At 42.3% G+C, this 19,010-nt stretch overlaps 1 protein-coding gene across 2 annotated transcripts in view; it reads right to left on the bottom strand.

The window, feature by feature from the left end:
• Positions 1-19,010, bottom strand: part of PAMR1 (peptidase domain containing associated with muscle regeneration 1) — a 104,207-nt gene that overhangs the window by 48,513 nt on the left and 36,684 nt on the right. For both annotated transcript variants that reach the window (XM_010358395.2, XM_010358394.2), the window contains exons 2-3: positions 16,498-16,674; positions 10,984-11,112 (exon numbers count right to left, since the gene is read on the bottom strand). In XM_010358395.2, coding sequence (XP_010356697.1) covers positions 10,984-11,112; positions 16,498-16,674 — 306 coding nt within the window. The remainder of the gene's footprint in view (positions 1-10,983; positions 11,113-16,497; positions 16,675-19,010) is intronic.

Here is a 19,010-nt window from a genome sequence, read left to right as displayed (position 1 = left end):
GCATGAGCTAGTATCTCATTGTGTTTCTAATTTGCATTTCTCTAATAATAGTGATGTTAAGTTTTTTATATGTTTGTTGGCTGCATAAATATCTTCTTGTTTTGTTTATTTGTCTGTTTGTTTGTTTGTTTTGAGACAGAGTCTTGCACCGTTGCCCAGGCTGGAGTGCAGTGGCATGACCTCGGCTCGCTGCAACCTCCACCTCCTGGGTTCAAACGATTTTCCTGCATCAGCCTCCCAAGTAGATGGGAGTACAGATGCACACCACCACACCTAGCTAATTTCTGTATTTTTAGTAGAGATGGGGTTTCACCATGTTGGCCAGGCTGGTGACAAACTCCTGATCTCAAGTGATCCACCACCTCAGCCTCCCAAAGTGCTGGTATTACAGGCATGAGCCACCTTGCCCAGCCATAAATGTTTTCTTTTGAGAAGTGCCTGTTCATATCTTTTGTCCACTTTTTGACGGGTTTGTTTTTTTCTTGTAAATTTGTTTAAGTTCCTCGTAGATTCTGGATATCAGACCTTTGTCAGATGGGTAGATTACAAAAATGTTCTCCCATTCTGTAGGTTGCCTGTTTGTTCTGATGATAGTTTCTTTTGCTGTGCAGAAGCTTTTTAGTCTAATTAGGTCCCATTTGTCAATTTTAGCTTATGTTGCAATTGCTTTTGGCATTTTCGTCATTAAGTCTTTGCCCATGCCTATGTCCTGAATGGTGTTGCCTATGTTTTCTTCTAGGGTTTTTATAGTTTTGGGCTTTACATTTAAGCCTTTAATCCATCTTGAGTTAAATTTTAAGGTGTAAGGAAGGGGTCCAGTTTCAGTTTTCTGCATATGGCTGACCAGTTTTCCCAGAACCATTTATTAAACAGGGAATCCTTTCCTCATTGCTTGTTTTTGTCAGGTCTGTTGAAGATCAGATGATTGTAGATGTGTGGTGTTCTTTCCAAGGTCTCTGTTCTGTTCCATTGGTCTATATGTCTGTTTTGGCAACAGCACCATGCTGTTTTGATTACTGTAGCCTTGTAGTATAGTTTGAGGTCAGGTAGCATGATGCCTCCAGCTTTATTCTTTTTGCTTAGGATTGTTTTGGCTATATGGGTTCTTTTTTGGTTCCATATGACATTTAAAGTATTTTTTTTTTCTAAATCTGTAAAAAACATCAATGGTAGTTTGATGGGAATAGCATTGGATCTATAAATTACTTTGGGCAGTATGGCCATTTTTACAATATTGATTCTTCCTATCCATGAGGATGGAATGTTTTTCCATGTGTTTGTGTCCTCTCTTATTTCCTTGAGTAGTGGTTTGTAGTTCTCCTTGAAGAGGTCCTTTATATCCCTTGTTATCTGTATTCCTAGGTATTTTGTTCTCTTTGTAGCAATTGTGAATGGGAGTTCATTCATGATTTGGCTCTCTGCTTGTCTATTGTTGGTATATAGGAATGTTTGTGATTTTTGCTCATTGATTTTGTTAATTTTTCATGTCTTCATCCATTATATTCATCTTTTCCTGTCAATCTTTTAGTGTATTTATTTTAAAGTTATGTAAAAGTTTCTTGTTTGAAAATTTCCATTTCATCATCCATGCTCTATTTCTTTTGACTGGGTGTTCTCTTGAATGTAGATCTTATTTTCTTGCTTCTTCACAACAGGAGATCTATTGTTTCCTTTGATTAGAAATGCCCTTTCCTCTATTAGGTTGGCAGGAGAACTGATGAGGGATGAATCAGTTTGACCCAATCAAGGGTTAAGCTGATTTGGGGCAGGACTGAAGCTATAACCTCACCAGAAGAGCCTTGAAATTCAAACTCCATAAACTTAAGGAAATCTCTCTTTGGTTTTCATCTCCTCCTTCCCCCAGCTTCCTGCACTCCCATGACTACAAGACTGGGAAGCTGTGAGCCCATGAGACTGTGAGACTTTGAGACCACAGGCTTATGAAGCTGCAAGGTGACGACATCCCAAGATCTCCTGCTTCGTAGCCTCATTCCAGCCTCTGCTTGCACAGCTAAATTCCATTTAAGAAAATACTTGGTGGAGAGGATTGTCTTTGCCTTGGGGTCTCCTCTAGATTTAAGTTCAAGGAGTCAGCCCACAGATTCAAAAGTTTTCCTGGCCCTCCTCCTCCTCTGTTAGGCCCCTTCCTGCACTTGCCCTGCCCCCAACCTCAGCAGCTGCCTTCAAGTATGAAGCATCCCAAATCTCTTGTTCACCCTGGAAGAACTCATCCCTCTGGAGTTTAAATTCTTTTAGATTTCATATTCACAGACATATTATGGCTTTAATGAAAATTGTTATTTTCTTTGGTTTAATCTAGTGATTTCTTACTGTTTAAGCAGGAGGGAAGGTCTTTCACATCCTTCTATACCTTCACCAGAAGCTGAGCTATGATTGATGAGTTCTTTTTTTTTTTTTTTTTTTTTTTTTTTGAGACAGAGTCTCGCTCTGTCGCCCAGGCTGGAGTGTAGTGGCCGGATCTCAGCTCACTGCAAGCTCCGCCTCCCGGGTTTAAGCCATTCTCCTGCCTCAGCCTCCCGAGTAGCTGGGGCTACAGGCGCCCGCCACCTCGCCCGGCTAGTTTTTTGTATTTTTTAGTAGAGACGGGGTTTCACCGTGTTGGCCAGGAGGGTCTCGATCTCCTGACCTCGTGATCCGCCCATCTCGGCCTCCCAAAGTGCTGGGATTACAGGCTTGAGCCACTGCGCCCGGCCTGATGAGTTCTTTAATAACATAAAATCCTCTACAAAGATTTAAACATTAATTCTCTGGGGTCAAAGAGCTTCAGCACATAAAATATAAAATACTATTTACCATACAATACTTTGTCTAGTGAAGACTACCTCCTTGTGTCCAGTGTATATTCTTTAACCTTAAAGACTTCTCTTTTATTATCTTTCTTCTCTGGCCTATATGGATTTCTTCCCCTGCCCCCTAAAACAACAACTAAGAAACAGAGCTCATTTCATGGCTCTGGATTATAAGAATAGCATCCACCAGTTATTGAGCACTTACTATATATCAGACTCCATCCACCATTTATTGAGCACTTACTATATATCAGACTCCATCCACCATTTATTGAGCACTTACTATATATCAGACTCCATATTAAGGGATTTATAGACAGTTCTTCACTTAAACTTCACAAAAACTCTGAGGGCCACTATGAGGATCCTAATTTTGTAAATGAGGAAACTGAGATTCACAAAGATTGGGTAACTTTGCCCAAAGCCAGGAAAGGAATACAGATTCAAATCCAAGCCCAGGCTGCTAACTGCTACCTAATACCATCCCCAGTTTGAATCAACCTGGGCATTGTTCTTCTTCTGGGAACATCAGGACACAAAAGGCTGGAGCGAGATGAGGCAATTTTCAGTGACACCACCCTAGGTGGTTCCACAACTCCCCTGGAGCGCAGCCCCAAAAGTTGGTAACACACAGCTTTGTAAGCCTTTTCCCCACTCCCCTTAAGTTTGCTCTTAATCATTCCTGCTTATGGCTCAGGAATCAGCCTGCACAAATCCTCTTCCTCTCTGATAACTCTTGCCCTACAAACATTTTTGGGCATGGCTTATGGCCAGTTCCTCTGTTTCTCTGCCTCTGTCCAAAATATGACTAAGAAGATAAATGTATTAAGGGCCTATAATCTCTCCCCATAAATCCTCTCATCGGGGCTGCTTTCCTATCCTCTCACATGCCCAGTATCCTTCAAGGCCTGAAAGGCTGGGATCACTGCCGTGCCAGCTAGAAGTGTGGCATTCTGGGTCCCTCTTGGGCCATCTCGCTGCTTATCTTTTTTGATGGCCAAAGAACTCAGCCTACAGCCAAGCTCAACCAACACCAGTCTGGTGGTCAGCAGTGGAAGTCAGCAGAGTGGTTCCACTTCAGAACTCAACTTTTGAGTTTAAGAAACCCTAAGAGGAAGCCTTAGTTTCGACTTTGGATATCAGCACCTCTAATAGCCAGCACCCAAATCGCAGTTCCTAAATACAATTTCCCACTATAAGAAACCAGGATACATGGAGAAATGGCTCGTTTCAAGACCTGGTATAGAAAATCAAGGTGAACTTAAAACATTTGAGGGTGAGGGGTAGAATGCAAGTAAGTGCTCAAGGAGAAATGAGGTGCAGCCAGCTTAAAGGGCCAAATCTGAGACAATCTAAGCATCAAAAGAAAAATTATGATAATGCCATGAAACGGAAAAAAATTAAAATTCATGAGTCTTATAGTGCAGAAAAAGAGAGAGAGCCAGATGTTGGAGAATGAGAAAAAGTGGCGAATCCTGGAAAGGAGCATGTGGATGTATGCTATTTCAACTCTCTGTAGAACTGAAATTTTTACATTAAAAAGTAGAGAAAGGTAGAAAGAACAGCTCTTTTTTTAAAATGGCAATAAAGTGCCACTAGCTCCTAGTCTGGATATTCTGAGATTACTAAACCAATCTTTCCTGGACAGAAAGATGTGAATGAGTTCTCTCCTGGGCTCAATAGCCTCAGGTCGTTTGCTCATCCTCCTGGATAATACAACCTGCCAATGGTTATGCATGAATCAATTGCATAAAGAATTTTAAGGTCGTCATTAGTTAGGTTAGTAACACAAACATTGTCAAGGACAGTGTGCATATAAAGGTGCTACTGCATCTGTTCAGTGCCAGATGCACTCTAATTCACATATAAAACAGCTCTGATCCTTCTGGCACTTGTCCGCCACTCCTCCCTCCTTCTAAGGCTCTGTGTAGTACTCAGGAAAAAAAAAAAAAAATGCCCAGGCTCTTCGGAGACGCTCAGAAGGAAGCGCCTTCAGGATAACGTTGTCCGAAAGGATCACTTGGGCGCCATCTAGTGGGAAAATGCTTACACTGCCATGGGGCTCCAGCGCCGTGTCCCAGCCATACACAGGCCACCCTTAACATACGCGGGCGGTATAGTGCTCAGCACCAGGCGGGCATTCAACAAAGAGTGGAATGAATTACTTCTTCCTATGAATTCCCTGCACGTATGTTTAGTGCCAGTATGAGGTGAGTGTAATAAGAAACTAATAACATCATATTGATGTTTTCTTATGGTCAAGCACTGTTTTCACGGATGGATTGTAAACTCATTGCAGAATCATTGTATTCCCTGGTGCCTAGCCCAGTGCTCCATAAGAAATGCTCCATCAGTGCTCATGGTGGTGGTAACATACACTGTGTGGAATGAGGCTTTCAGAACAAGCATAATGGAATTGAACAAGCACCACTGAACCAACACAGGATCGGATAGGAATCTGACCATTAGTTTTTTAAATTGCATAGCATTGACCACACTCCGTTTGTTTTTAACTTTAAAAAAAAAAAAAATATCCTCTCTAAACCACAAGCTCTAAGATGTCAGAGACCATGTCTGTCTGGCTTATCATTGTATATCCAGTACCTAGAAGCATCCATTCAAGAAATATCTTTTGACTGGATGGGTAGATTAATGAAGGAAGGCGTGAGCTCTCTGTTCTACCTGCCTAGGTGATAGACTGGTTGCTCTGAGCCAGTTCTGCTGTCCTTGAGAAAGCCTGGACCCTCACATGGACACGATCACCAGCCCAACCAATGAGGCTCCATAAAAAGCCTCTTACACCAAGGCACAACACAAGACTCGAACAGTAGGTGCTATTTAAAAAGACACATGCTCAGGATTTCTGAATATTAATATTTTCTGTTTCATAATGTTTGGGTGACTACTATCCTTGTTTTGTTACCATTTGCTTTATTGACCTCGTGCATGCAAATATTCTTTCCCTCCTGTCCCCTGTACCCTGAACAAACCCCCTTACTCACATGGAGTGACTGGAGTATTGTTTAGAAATATTTATCCACCCTGCTTCCTTGAGGATGGCATATACTTCCCTACTTCACTCATTGGGAACTTAGTCATGTGACTCCTTTTGGCCAGTGTAATATGGGTGAGTGTGATGTGCACAGAGGCCTTATGTGCACCTGTGTGTTTGGCTTCGCCTCTTGTGCTTCCTGCGACCCACCCTGAGAAGAGCATCCTCTGATGGCTGCTGTCCCTTCTGCCTGAGCCCTGCAGCCTGGAGCACAACCAACCCAGACCAGTCCAGTTGAAATCAGCGGAACCCCTGCCAACTCACAGACCCATAAGAAAGAAAAACAAACATTTGTCCTTTGAGATTGTTAGTTACCCAGAAAAAAAAAACTGAACACTTTAACACCACCACCTCTGAAAGCTTCAACATAGAAACTCTCCAACCATAATACCCCTTCCACCTACATGTTCCATTACTTTATTACCACCAAGCCTGCTTTTCCACTTAAGACTTCCTGTCCCTATTCCCCCTCTACCAGGCTCTTTCTGGTTTCATGTCCTTCTCAATTGGGATCCTTGGTCAGTCACGTCTCAGCTTATTCTTGGATTAACAAAACAACTGTTTTTATTCCCTTCTGCTACTGCACTTCTGGAAAGTATCAGTCAACGTCCTAACTGACTGCATCACCTCCCTAAGAACTCTGGCTTCGACTGGGTCCTCCGTCTTGCTTGCACATGCTTTAAGCTTAACACCAGCTGGCGCCTTTTCTTGTTCCTCAAGTGGCTGCCCCAAACCTTTGGTACTTTCAAGCCCCAGTCTCTCTTCTACTCATTCTCAGCAGATATTTCACTCCCTACTTCTCAGAGAAAACAGGGAAACTCACCAGCAGGAGGCAGGCTAGGACTGTGGTTAAGAACAAGAGTAAGGGGTCTGTAATCATCCTGCGCTTTACCCTAAGTGTATGGCCTCAGGCAAGTTACTTCACAGCTCTGCGCCTCAGTTTCATTATCTATAAAGTGGGAGTATGTATTTTCATAGGGTATGTTCATAGGGTACAGATAAAACAAGACATGGCACATAAAGTGCTCAGCACAGTTCCTACCATACAATTATGAACAAACCAGATATGCTACCTATACATAATTCTTTCCCTCCTGGCTCAATCTAGGACAGAAAAGGAAACTCCCTCTCCTTTAACTCTCACTTTTGTTCTTGATCTCACAAGAAGTTCTTCTCCTTCAGCATAACATGGTCTTACCTTCTTCAGTTATTCTTACTCTAATATCTTCAATCTCTCCTACTGACATTTTACTCACATTAGCTTAAAACATGTTTAACCCTTTCCCTTTTTTTTTTTTTTTTTTTTTTTTTTTTGAGAGAGACAGAGATGAGGTCTTGCTCTGTTGCTCAGGCTGGAATGCAGTAGTGCAATCATAGCTCACTGCAGTTTCAAAATCCTTGGCTGCAGAAGTGATTCTCCCTCCTCAGTCTCTTGAGTAGCTAGCACTACAGGCATGCACCACCATGCCTGGCTGATTTTTTTTTTAATATTGTACAGAGATAGAATCTTTTATTGTTGATCAGTCTGGCCTTGAACTCTTGTCCTCAAGTAACCTGACTGCCTCATCCTCCCAAAGTGTTGGGATTACAGGTATGAACCACTGCACCTGGCCTTTCCCATCTTAATTGGTATTTTTCCACAGCAGTTTATTTACTCGTATAAACTATCACCATAATTCTCCCCTTCCTTGCTTGATTAAGCTTATTTAAAAGTTGTCTGTATTCTTTATGTCCATTTTTCACCCTTCAAATCTTGCCTTTTTTTTTTTGAAACTATCTCACTCTGCCCAGGCTAGAGTACAGTGGTATGGCTAATTTTTGTATTGTTTGCAGAGATGGGTTTTCACCATGTTGCTCAGGCTGGTCTCGAACTTCTGGGCTCAAGTGATCCACCTGCCTTGGCCTCCCAAAGTGCTGGGCTTTCAGGCATGAGCCACCGTGCCCCACCAAATCTTTATATGAAGCTGCTATTGCTCAGGTCACTGATCACATGCTAGCCATCAAATACAAAAACCTCTTTACTGCCTTCATCCTGTGTGACCTTTCTGCCTTATTTTGAAACACTGCTTCCAGAACCCTACTCCTTCCTGGTTCTCCTCCCATCTCTCTATCTTTTCCCATCTCCTTCCTGGTTTTCTCTTCCTTTCTTTTTACATCTGTTGCTATTTCCTCTGCCCATGGTACTCTGTTCACCTCATACTTCCATCTATAACAGCCATATGCATTTCTCAAGTCTCCAAAATTATCTCGAGCTCCAGACACCTATTTCCTACTGTTTGCAGGGTATCCTACAGGTGTCCAAATTCCAACTTATCTCAGGTGGAACTCACCTTCTTTCCCCCACCAAACCTCTTCCCTTTTATTATTCACGTAACAGCATCAACTTCTAGAGAGCTGATCAAACTAAGAATTTGAAAGGCAAACTCTTGAGGTTCCTCACCCCTACCTTCAGTGAGTCTTGAGTCCTGTCACTTCTTCCTTTAAGCTCTTCTAACTCTAGTCTCCCTTCTTCATCCCCTGAACCACTGCAATTGCACTCCTAATGGCTACCTTTGGATATGGTCTTCCTCCACTCTACTGGAGTTATGCTACAAGAGTTATCTGTCAAATGGTACTCCCCTGATTAAACCATCCATCATCTCAGAGCCATGTCTAAGCTCTGAGCCCTGGCACACTATGACCTTCACAGTCAGAGCTTGCCACCCCAAGACCATCACCTTGCTCTGATCACACCTGTCACATGCTTCCTTGAACACACCTTGCATTTTCACACCCTGACCATACTATCCCTCTGCCTGAAATATCTTCCTGTTCTGCCAACATATGAGCAAAGGCATAGCTCAACCTTCACCTCCTGTCTGAAACTTTCCCTCCCTCTCCCTGTTATCAAATGTTCTCTTAGCTAGTTCTCAGAGCACTTGGTCCATTCCCTACTTCACCACTCTTCCTTGGCTCCCCACTGCACTTGGAATAGCATCTAAATTCCTTACCTAGCTTACCTACATACAAGGCTGTATTAGCCTGTTCCCACACCGCTAATAAAGACATACCTGAGACCGGGTAATTTGTAAAGGGAAAAGAGGTTTAATGAACTCACAATTGCACATGCTGGGAAGGCCTCACAATCATGGCGGAAGGCAAAGGAGAAACAAAGGTGCATCTTACATGGCAGCAGGCAAGAGAGCTTATGCAGGGGAACTCCTGTTTATAAAACCATCAGGTCTCGTGAGACTTATTCACTACCATGAGAACAGTATGGAGGAAACCGCTCCTATGATTTAATTATCTCCACCTGGCTCCACCCTTGACACATGGGGATTATTACAATTCAATGTGAGATTTGGGTGGGGACACAGCCTAATCATATCAAAGGCCACGTGTGATCACACTGGTGCCTCCCACTCCAACCCCAACAAATCCCCCTTTCCCTCTCATGTGCACAGAGAAAGAGCAATCTTCCATATGATCCAAAGCAGGGAAGAACCCAAAGTGATCCTATATAATCCAAAGGTCAATGTGAAGTCTAAAGCTGTGCACTACAGCTTTAATTATGACTATCCCAAACTATTATTGAAAGTAGTTTTGTCAGGCATGGTGGCATGTGCCTCTAGTCCCCACTATTTGAAAGGTTGAAACAGGAGGATTGCTTGAGTCCAGGAATTTGAGGCCAGCCTGGGCAATACAGAAGGACCCCATCTCGGAAGAAAGGAAAAGAAAGGAAAGGAGAAGAGTAGTCTTCTTTCTGAATCACCTAACAATTCAGTAATTAAGGAGTATATAGGATAATAGTGATGTATTTATTGCATTAATTGACCTTTTACTATTGTCAGAAAACTAGGTGCTTCACATACATTATCTCATTTAATCCTCAAATCAACCTTATGAGGTAGGTAGCCTTATTCTCCTTTTTTATAAAAGGACACTGATATTAGCAAGATTAGATGACTTGTCCAAAGTCATATGGGCAGTGATAGACAAAAACATTATTTAAACCCAGGTCTGTTTCATTCGAGAGCTTGTATTCTGCTCATTATGCGATACAGTCTCCATAGAACAGCTGCCAAAGAAGACCAGGTTAAATATTGCGGCTGACCTAACTGGAACATAATCTGCCAGGTACTGAATTAAATTTACGAGAAACCATCTAAAATGACAGGGAAGTTTTAAACCTGCAACTGAGACCAACACTTAAAAAAGTATCTGTATTATGGATAACTGAACTCCCCCGTTCACCTGGAAGTGCCAACAAGCCCCTTCTCCTCCTGGTATAGTTGAATTTCTCAGCTGCAGACCATATACTCATCCTTAGCCACAGAGTCTTGAAACTGATGGTATTTCAGTACAGATTATATCGGTCAAAGATACCAACCACACTCGATCCTCCATCTCTGTAAACTGGAAATATCATTCATAGGAGAAAATTAGACTGTAAGACCATTCTAATTACTTCTGATCCAAGTAGGAGGCATATGGAATAAGTTAGTGAAATAAAAGCAATTTGTACATTGCTTGAGATACAGACTGTCAGAGGGACATTTATCAATCAGGGCACTGTGGAGGGGAATCTTGGACTGAACGAGAGATTAGATTTCCACTCCATTTTCAAAGAATTGCTGAAACTCACAGAACTCTAATAAAAACTACGTAATTCTTTCACAACAAGCAGATGCCAGAAAGAATCTCTTTCCTTGGACAAAAGGCATGCTAGCAATTTGCTGTGGGTTCCAGGAATTTAATTCAGGATTCAAGAAATTTACCAACAGAAATTCATATGTACAGTGCACTACAGACAACATTTCTGAAGACTTATTCACTGTTTGCTGACCAAGGCTACCATGCAATTGCTTCTGGATTGCATAGAGCAGAAAGCCTTGGCCTCGCTTAGAAAGAGGAGATTGAAGAGTAGACATAAAACTCCTGTGGCCAAGAATTCAAACAAATGTTCACAATCCACACCTTGCAGATGGAAACCCATCTTTGTTTTTATAGTTTTACCTAGAAAGCCCTCTGGCTGCAGGCTTTCCAAAACTCAGATTCCAAGGAGATAAATCTTGGTCCATCGTAAGCTAAGACTTTAAGACAGTGTGCACTAGAGATAGAGCTAGGTCAAGGTCTACTTACGCATGCAGTCTCCTCCGTACCAGCCTGCTCGGCACTCGGCACAGTAGAACCCCTTCACGTAGAAGTCATCCAAGGTACCCCCCCATGAGCCATTTCGGCAGCTCTTGCAGTTTTCAAAGATGGTACAACCTGAAACATTCCCAAGAAGAGGAGTGTTAGGCCAAAGCACCTGCGGGTCCTAATCAGCTGCATGGGAGCACAACTGCACCTTCTCAGGGTCCTGTCTCAACTAAGAGCATCTGGGCCTAGAAAGGTGTCAGAGCCCAGAGGAAGAACCTCTCATCTCAAAGAAACTGCTAGAGGTGCCAGAATTCAGACTGGAGAGTTTAGAAGGATGGTCTCAACAAGTATCCCAGGTAGTGGCTGGTGTTTTAAAGTAACACGAAACTGCCTGCAGGAAAAGGAAGAATCTATCAATATAGAGTCTTTTGTATAAATGCGTTCCATGTTTATTTTGGAAGTTTTAGAAAATTTAGACCAGCAAAAAGAATTAAATAAAAAATATCTAAAACCCCATCACCCAAACTATTGCTAACAATCTTTCTCTGCCTATAAACACATACATTTTTTAAATTAGACTTATATGACTTATGGTATATTGTTTTTGTAACTTACTTTTGAATTTCATAATAGATAGTAAATATCTTCCTGTGCTATTAAATACTCTTCTATGTCATATACTTCTGTAATGAAAGTATGACATTGGAAACAACTCTCCTGTCTAACAACAGGCTCACCCTGGAATGTGTCCGGCTCCCCGCCTCGCAACCAGCAGGCCACACCAGAGGGGTCTGCGTGATTCTGCAACAAGGACCTGTTTAGAAACGTGGTCTCTTGAGGGAGTTGGAGGTCGTGAGAAAAAGTACAAATGATTCAATCCCACTTAGCAAAACAGAGAACTAAGTTCTGGCTCTGCCATTGTGCAGCTGTGTGTCTTGGGCAAATTGGTTAAACTTTCTGTGACTCAGTGTCCTCATTTGTCCAATTGGGTGTTATGATTTGGATCTGTGTCCCCACCCAAAGCTCATGTTGAAATGTAATCCCCAATGTTGGAGGTGCGGCCTGGTGGGAGGTGATTGGCTCATGGGAGTGTGTGTGTGTGTGTGTGTGTGTGTGTGTGTGTGTGTGTGTTTCTTTTTTTTTAGATGGAGTCTCGCTTTGTCACCCAGGCTGGAGTGCAGTGGTGCAATCTCAGCTCACTGCAACCTCCACCTCCCAGCTTCAAGTGATTCTCCTGCCTTAGCCCCCCGAGTAGCTGGAACTACAGGTGTGCCACCATGCCCAGCTAATTTATGTATTTTTAGTAAAGATGAGGTTTCATCATTTTGGCCAGGATGGTCTCCATCTCTTGACCTCATGATCCACCCACACTGGCATCCCAAAGTGCTGAAATTACAGGCGTGAGCCACTGCGCCTGGCCCATGGGAGTGGATTTCTCATGAATGGTTTAGTACCATCCCCTTGGTACTGTCCTTGCGATAGTGAGTGAGTTCTCTTGAGATCTGGTTGTTTAAAACTGTGTGTCACCTCCCCCTTCTCTTGTGCTCCTACTTTCACTCATGCTTTACCTTCCTCGATGAGTAAAAGCTGCATGAGGCCTCCCCAGAAACAGATGCCACCATCCTTTCTGTACAGCCTGCAGAACCGTAAGCCAATTAAACTTCTTTTCTTATCAATTATCCAGTCTCAGGTATTTCTTTATAGCAATGTGAGAATGGCCTAACCCTGGGATTAGATATCATATCTACCTCTTCAGACTGTTTTATTTTTTAATTAAATTATCACAAGTAAAGTGCCGGCACATAGTATCTATAATACAAAATATGAACTCTTATCCCTGCCACTCTTAACCACTCAATTTTTACAGCCTATTAGCTGTTTTCCTATAATAGACTTAAGTCAAGGACTGTATCTTGTCCAACATTGTATCCACAGCACCATACAGTGGCTTGCACATAGTAAGTGTTCAATAAATATTATTTGAGTGAATGAAGGAAGGAAGAAGGAATGGCTAATCCAAGCTTCTGAATTTCTTAAGATAAACAGCATTTCCTCGAGCTGATAGTATGCTTCTTTGCTTTCAGCTGAAATTAGGTTTTCCTTGGGCTGTAGTGTATATACGTGTGGTTACTGTAGGAGAGAGACTCATAGCTCTCTCTTTCCACACTATCCTGATTTTGCTTCCCTTCTTCCAGTGTCCCCTTCTATCAGAGAAGATGAGTTGCTAATACAGCTAGCCTTCCGTATTCACAGGTTTGACATGCATGGATTCAACCAACCATGGCTAAAAAATACAGTACTCACAGGATGCAGAGCCCTGGAGTTCCACAGGGCCAACGAGGGACTTGAGCATCTGTGGATTTTGGTATCTGCAGGGGTTGTGGAAACAGTCCCTCGTGGATATTGAGATATGACTGTATGATTTGTCAAATTCCAGTAGTCATGTGACCCATAACTGGGTCCCTGCAGGGTCACTGTGCCTTCCAAAGATTATCTTTACTTACATGCCAATTCCCCCTCTTTAACTCCCTATCTCATCACTGCTGAGGAGTCAAATGGACTGAGTCTGCCCCCAGCAGCTGTCTTAGTCTGTTCTCACACTGCTAATAAAGACACATCTGCGACTGGTTAATTTATAAAGGAAAGAGGTTTAATTGACTCACAGTTCCACATGGCTGGGGAGGCCTCACAATCATGGTGGAAGGCAAATTAGGAGCAAAGTCATGTCTTACATGGTGGCAGGCAAGAGAGCATGTGCAGGGGAACTCCCACTTATAGAACCATCAGATCTCATGAAATGTATTCACTATCATGAGAATAGCATGTGAAAGACCTGCCCCCATGATTCAATTACCTCCCACCAGATCCCTTCCACAACCTGTGGGGATTATTACAATTCAAGATGAAATTTGGGTGGGGACACAGAGCCAAATCCTATCAGCAGCCCTGGCCAACTCTCTTTCTTAGCAGAGTCACATCAGAGTGCTTAGATGTAAGCCACAGACAGCAGCCTGGTGATTAAGATGAACAAGGCTATACTAAAAAGACACTAAATACAGAAATAATAAATACCCAGGGTGATGGATACCCTAAATACTCTGACTTGATTATTACACATTCTATGCAAGTAACAAGATATTACATGTACCCCATAAACGTGTACAAATACTATGTATCAATTAAAAAGGAAAAAAAGACATTAGATAGTTCACAAAGTTGCTAGATGGGCCAGGGGACCAAATGCAGAGCTATACAACCTAGAACTACAGGAAACCACACTGGCCCAGTGAGGACCCTGGTGCTACCAGATGCTACTAGAAGTCACCATTGACATCCCTGCCATTGGTGCCCCTCGACCCTGATCCTGCTGCTCCACTGCCACCAGCAGAGAGAAGATCATTATCTATCATAATGATGGAAATGCAAACTGAAACTATCCACGATCCCACCTATGAGACTGACAAACATCCAAAATGACACATCGTGTTGCAAGGCTTAGGGAAAACAGTACTCTCACACACTGCTGGAAAAAATGTCAAATGTATGGAGAAAACATGGCAAAGCAAGGCTGGGAAGTGACATATGCACCCCCCTTTGACTCAGCAATCCCTCTTCTAGGAATCTACCTCGAAAATACACTGCAAAACTACTAAGTGATGTATGCCTAAGGGTAGTCATTGTAGTACTGTCAACAGCAAAAGGATGGAAACAACCCAAATGTTCATAAACTATGGTAATCCACACAAGGCAGTTACATGCAACCACATAAACAAATGAAGAACACAGTTTCATATGGACATAGAGTGACCTCCAGCATATATTGTTAAGAGATAAAAGCAGGACCAGGCACCAGGGCTCATCCCTGTAATCCCAGAACTTAGGGAGGCTGAGGCAGGCAGATCGCTTGAGCACAGGAGTTCGAGACAAGTCTGGGCAACATGGGGAAACTCCATCGCTATAAAAAATACAAAAATTACTTAGGCATGGTGGCACTTGCCTGTAGTCTCAGCTACTCAGGAGGCTGAGGTGGGAGGATTACCTGAGTCTGGGAGGCAGAGGCTGCAGTGAGCCATGATTGAGCCACTGCACTCCAGCCTGGGTAACAGAGTGAAACGCTGTCTCAAAAAATAATAAGAGAAAAAATCAAGATGGTTAGCAATGCTTCCGATATGCTATCTTTTGTGTAAGAAGAGGAAAAATATATATGTATATATACATTTGCTTGTGTTTTCAAATATGGAAAACACATAAAAACAACAAACCTATTTGTATATCAAATAGGTGACATCACAAAACAGAGAAAGGAACTATATCAATTGATTTTAACATGTAATATTTTGACTGTACATATCAAGTGGGAGATATTGGAAGGTCAATAATCACCACAAAGAAGTAACTGCTAAAAGGTCTCATTTCATCCAAAAACAAGATTCATATCACTGGGACCATTTCCCAAGTGTCCAGCTCAGAAACCAGAGCATCAGACTTGACTCTGTTCTTCCCTTCCCTCTCCTATCCTACCCAATAGATCCCAATGTGTGGTCAGTTCCACTCTCAGATCCCAAATCCCTCTACCTCTCTCCATCCATAGAGCTTGTACCTTTATTAAGGTCCCCATCATTTCTCTCCTGCCTCTAGTCATGCTTGTCCTCCAATCCTTTTCCCATACCACAGCTAAAGAGAAAAGTCTGCTTTCCCTTCTTTACTAAAAGATTTTCAGTGTTACCAAAATATCTTCAGTATATAGCCTAAACTTTGAAGCACAGTTTGCAAAGCACTTCAGGATCTGGCTCCTGTTCCTCCCTTTAGATTGCTCTCTCTTAATCTTTTCTCATTCATTCATTCCCTCTCCCTCTCCCTCTCCCTCCCTCTCTCCATCTATCCAGGTCTCTCATCACATACACATTTCTCCTGCCAGACTGCTACTTGCATCTCCCAAAACCCCATGCTTCCTCTTGCCACAGGACCTTGGCACATGTTATCCTCTGTGGCTTGACTTCTCCCGAGACCCCTCACCTTGTTTAGTCTGCTTCTCCCATCAGCATGCTCACCACCTTCTCTAGTAAGTCTTCACTGACTTTCCTCCCACCTGCCCCCATTCCCATCCATGTTGCCATAGTCCCCCATGCTTCTCTATCATAGCATTTGCTACACTGTATGGTAGCTGCCTGTTCTCCATATCCCCCCAGGCTATAAGCTCTGGGAATGCTGGAGTGTGTCTTTTGTTTTATCATTGTATTCCTAGTACCTGACTTGGTACAGAAAGCTGCTCAGTCAGCTTGTTAAATGAATGAGTGAATGAATTCAAAGTTGTACAAGTTTAACACTGAAAAGAGTACTGACTCCTTTTATTGCTGTGCCTTTAGTTAGAATAGGCTGAATTGTGTCACTTTTCATAATCATGGCACCACAGCCTCCTGATGGCTGCCTGCTAGAATTCAGGCGTTCAGCCTGTTCCTGTTCATTACCTCCAACAACATGAAGGCAACCTGAAGTCTCCCATTCCACACTCACCTGGGTGGATCAGGCAGGAGTCACACTCATTCTCCTCATTCCTGCAGCAAGGGATGGTATAACCCACAACTTCCTTCTTTCCGGGGCAGACGCACTCAATCTGATCATATTCACAACATTCCCGACACATGATATTCCACTCGGCTCCAGGACAGGCTTCATTAATGACTGTGTACTCTGAAATGGAAAACCAGCAGGTAAGGCTAGGGCCTGGCAGGGAGTGGTAAGACTCTTAAGCACTCTACTGCTAAGAGGCAACTTTGCCCTATAAAGGCATTGCCCTGCCTGAATGAGAAAGAAGATCCATGTGAATTCTTCCCAGGCCAATGTCTCCAAAGTATGGAGACCTACCCCAAGGAATATTTGAAACCACCCATGGGAGCATAGATGAAATTTGTTTTAACTGCTATTCATTTTTATTTTTATCTTTAAAAAATGAAATTAAGTTTCATCCTTATATAATCTAGGTGGATTGACAATAGAATTTAATGTATATAATTTATAAACCAGCACACATCTCTTAGGTATCTATGCTCATTTATATTTTTGTTAGAATACATCAGGCCGCTGTTTATGACTACATAGGTTGTGCACTGCACAGATCCATAGGCAGCCATTAAACTGCATGACTACACACTGCAGCCCAGGAATGTGGGCCATCAGAAAATTTGGAGACCAGTCTCCACACCAGGTCATTCAAGTGCAAGGCCGATTGCCAAGTAGAGACTATGTCATTTCTTCCAAACTCGGCCCCTCAATTTTTCAGTGTACTATTTTCATAGTACCTCCAAAGCGAAAACCAACAGAAAAGACAAAAAGTACCTTAATTAGTATGTTTGGGAGAATTTCACTGTTTTACAATGGTGAACTCATTAGCCCAACTTCATTCAGGCGCCAAGTGCAACTGAGTGTTCTTTCCCATAAGAAAAAAAAAATCCCTTTCTGTGCAGGATTTTTTCCTTCTCGTTTTCTTTTTTTATATATACCTTCAATAAAAACAAAAACCATCTGGCAAAGCCTATAAGAGGAATCAGTCAGAGGCTGCCCGAAAAAAGTCAGGCTAAGAAACAGACCTTCTAGTTTTGATTTCCTCTTCATTTTCCCCACTCTCCATTTCTAAAAATTTTGCACAAAGATGACAATTACAGCTGAAATGAATCAGATATTTGAAGAAGTGAATCTAGACAAGATCCCCACAAACCCTTCCCAAGAAACTCCAGGCAGGGTTCACCAGCATGCTTCGCAGGCCTGCATAAATGAACTCTAGCATATGCAGTGGCTTCTAAACCCTTGAATTTCATAGTTTCCTCCCTAAATTAGGAAGTGTGACACAGGGTTGGTCACTCTCAATTTTCCAAGTCGAGCCATTTAAAGAAAGTGTCATCATCTACTCTTAGCCTCAGGTCATAAGAACATGCCAGTATCATAGAAGGTAGCCACTTGCACAATGTGGGACAGTTATTTAAATGGAATACATTTAGTTTTATGAAAAGTTGACTTTTTAAATCATTTTTCCACAAACATTAGTGGACCAGAAAAGATCCTTACGTTGGTGTTTGGGGATGAATGGTTACATCATCACAGCACAATCACCACTGAGATTTGTTTCCACCACTACTGTCTGAGCCCCTTCAGGGGGACCGCCACGACTCACTTAGCTGTGCTTCCCATGTCTCTGATGATTTGCTGACAAAGTGAATGACTTCTAAAATCTGGATAAGAATTTAATGGTTAAAAGCAAGAAACAGCAGAAGGAAACACAGGAGTAAATCTCCATCCATGATCTTGGATTTGGCTATGGATTCTTAGATAGGATACCAAAAGCAGGAGCAACAAAATAAAAATGAATTCGACTTTATCGAAATTAAAAATGTTTGTGCAGCAAAGGACATTATCAAATAAGTGAAAAGACCACCCATAAAATGGGAGAAAATATCAGAAACTATTTCTATAAAGGCTTGATTTCCAGGACATATTTCTAAAACTCGTACAACTCAACCATAAAAAAGACAAACAACATAGTTTTTAAATGAGCAAATGACTTGAATAGACATTTCTCCAAAGAAGCTATATAAACGGCCAACAAGCACATGCAAAGATGTTTAACATCACAAGTCATTTGGGAAATGCAAATCAAAATCACAATGAGCTACCACTTACTGGGGTGGCTATGATCCAAACGAAGGAAAAAATGGAAAACAAGTGTTGGCAAAGAGGCAGATAACTTGGAACCCTTGTACATGGCTGATAGAAATGAGAAATGGTGCAGCCCCTGTGGAAAACAGTTTGGCAGTTCCTCTAAAAGCTAAACAGAATTGCCCAGCAATTACACTTCTAGGTATAGATCTAAAAAATTGAAAACAGAGACTCAGAGATACTTGTATGCCAATGTTCATTCACAATGGCCAAAAAGTGGAAACAACCCAATTTTCCACCAAGAGATGAATGGATACACGAAATGAAGCATATGGGCCGAACGCAGTGGCTCACACCTGTAATCCCAACACTTCGGG

Source organism: Rhinopithecus roxellana, chromosome 15 (assembly GCF_007565055.1).
Source record: "Rhinopithecus roxellana isolate Shanxi Qingling chromosome 15, ASM756505v1, whole genome shotgun sequence".
NCBI classification, from domain to species: domain Eukaryota; kingdom Metazoa; phylum Chordata; class Mammalia; order Primates; family Cercopithecidae; genus Rhinopithecus; species Rhinopithecus roxellana.
This window is presented reverse-complemented; position numbering and strand designations above follow the sequence as displayed.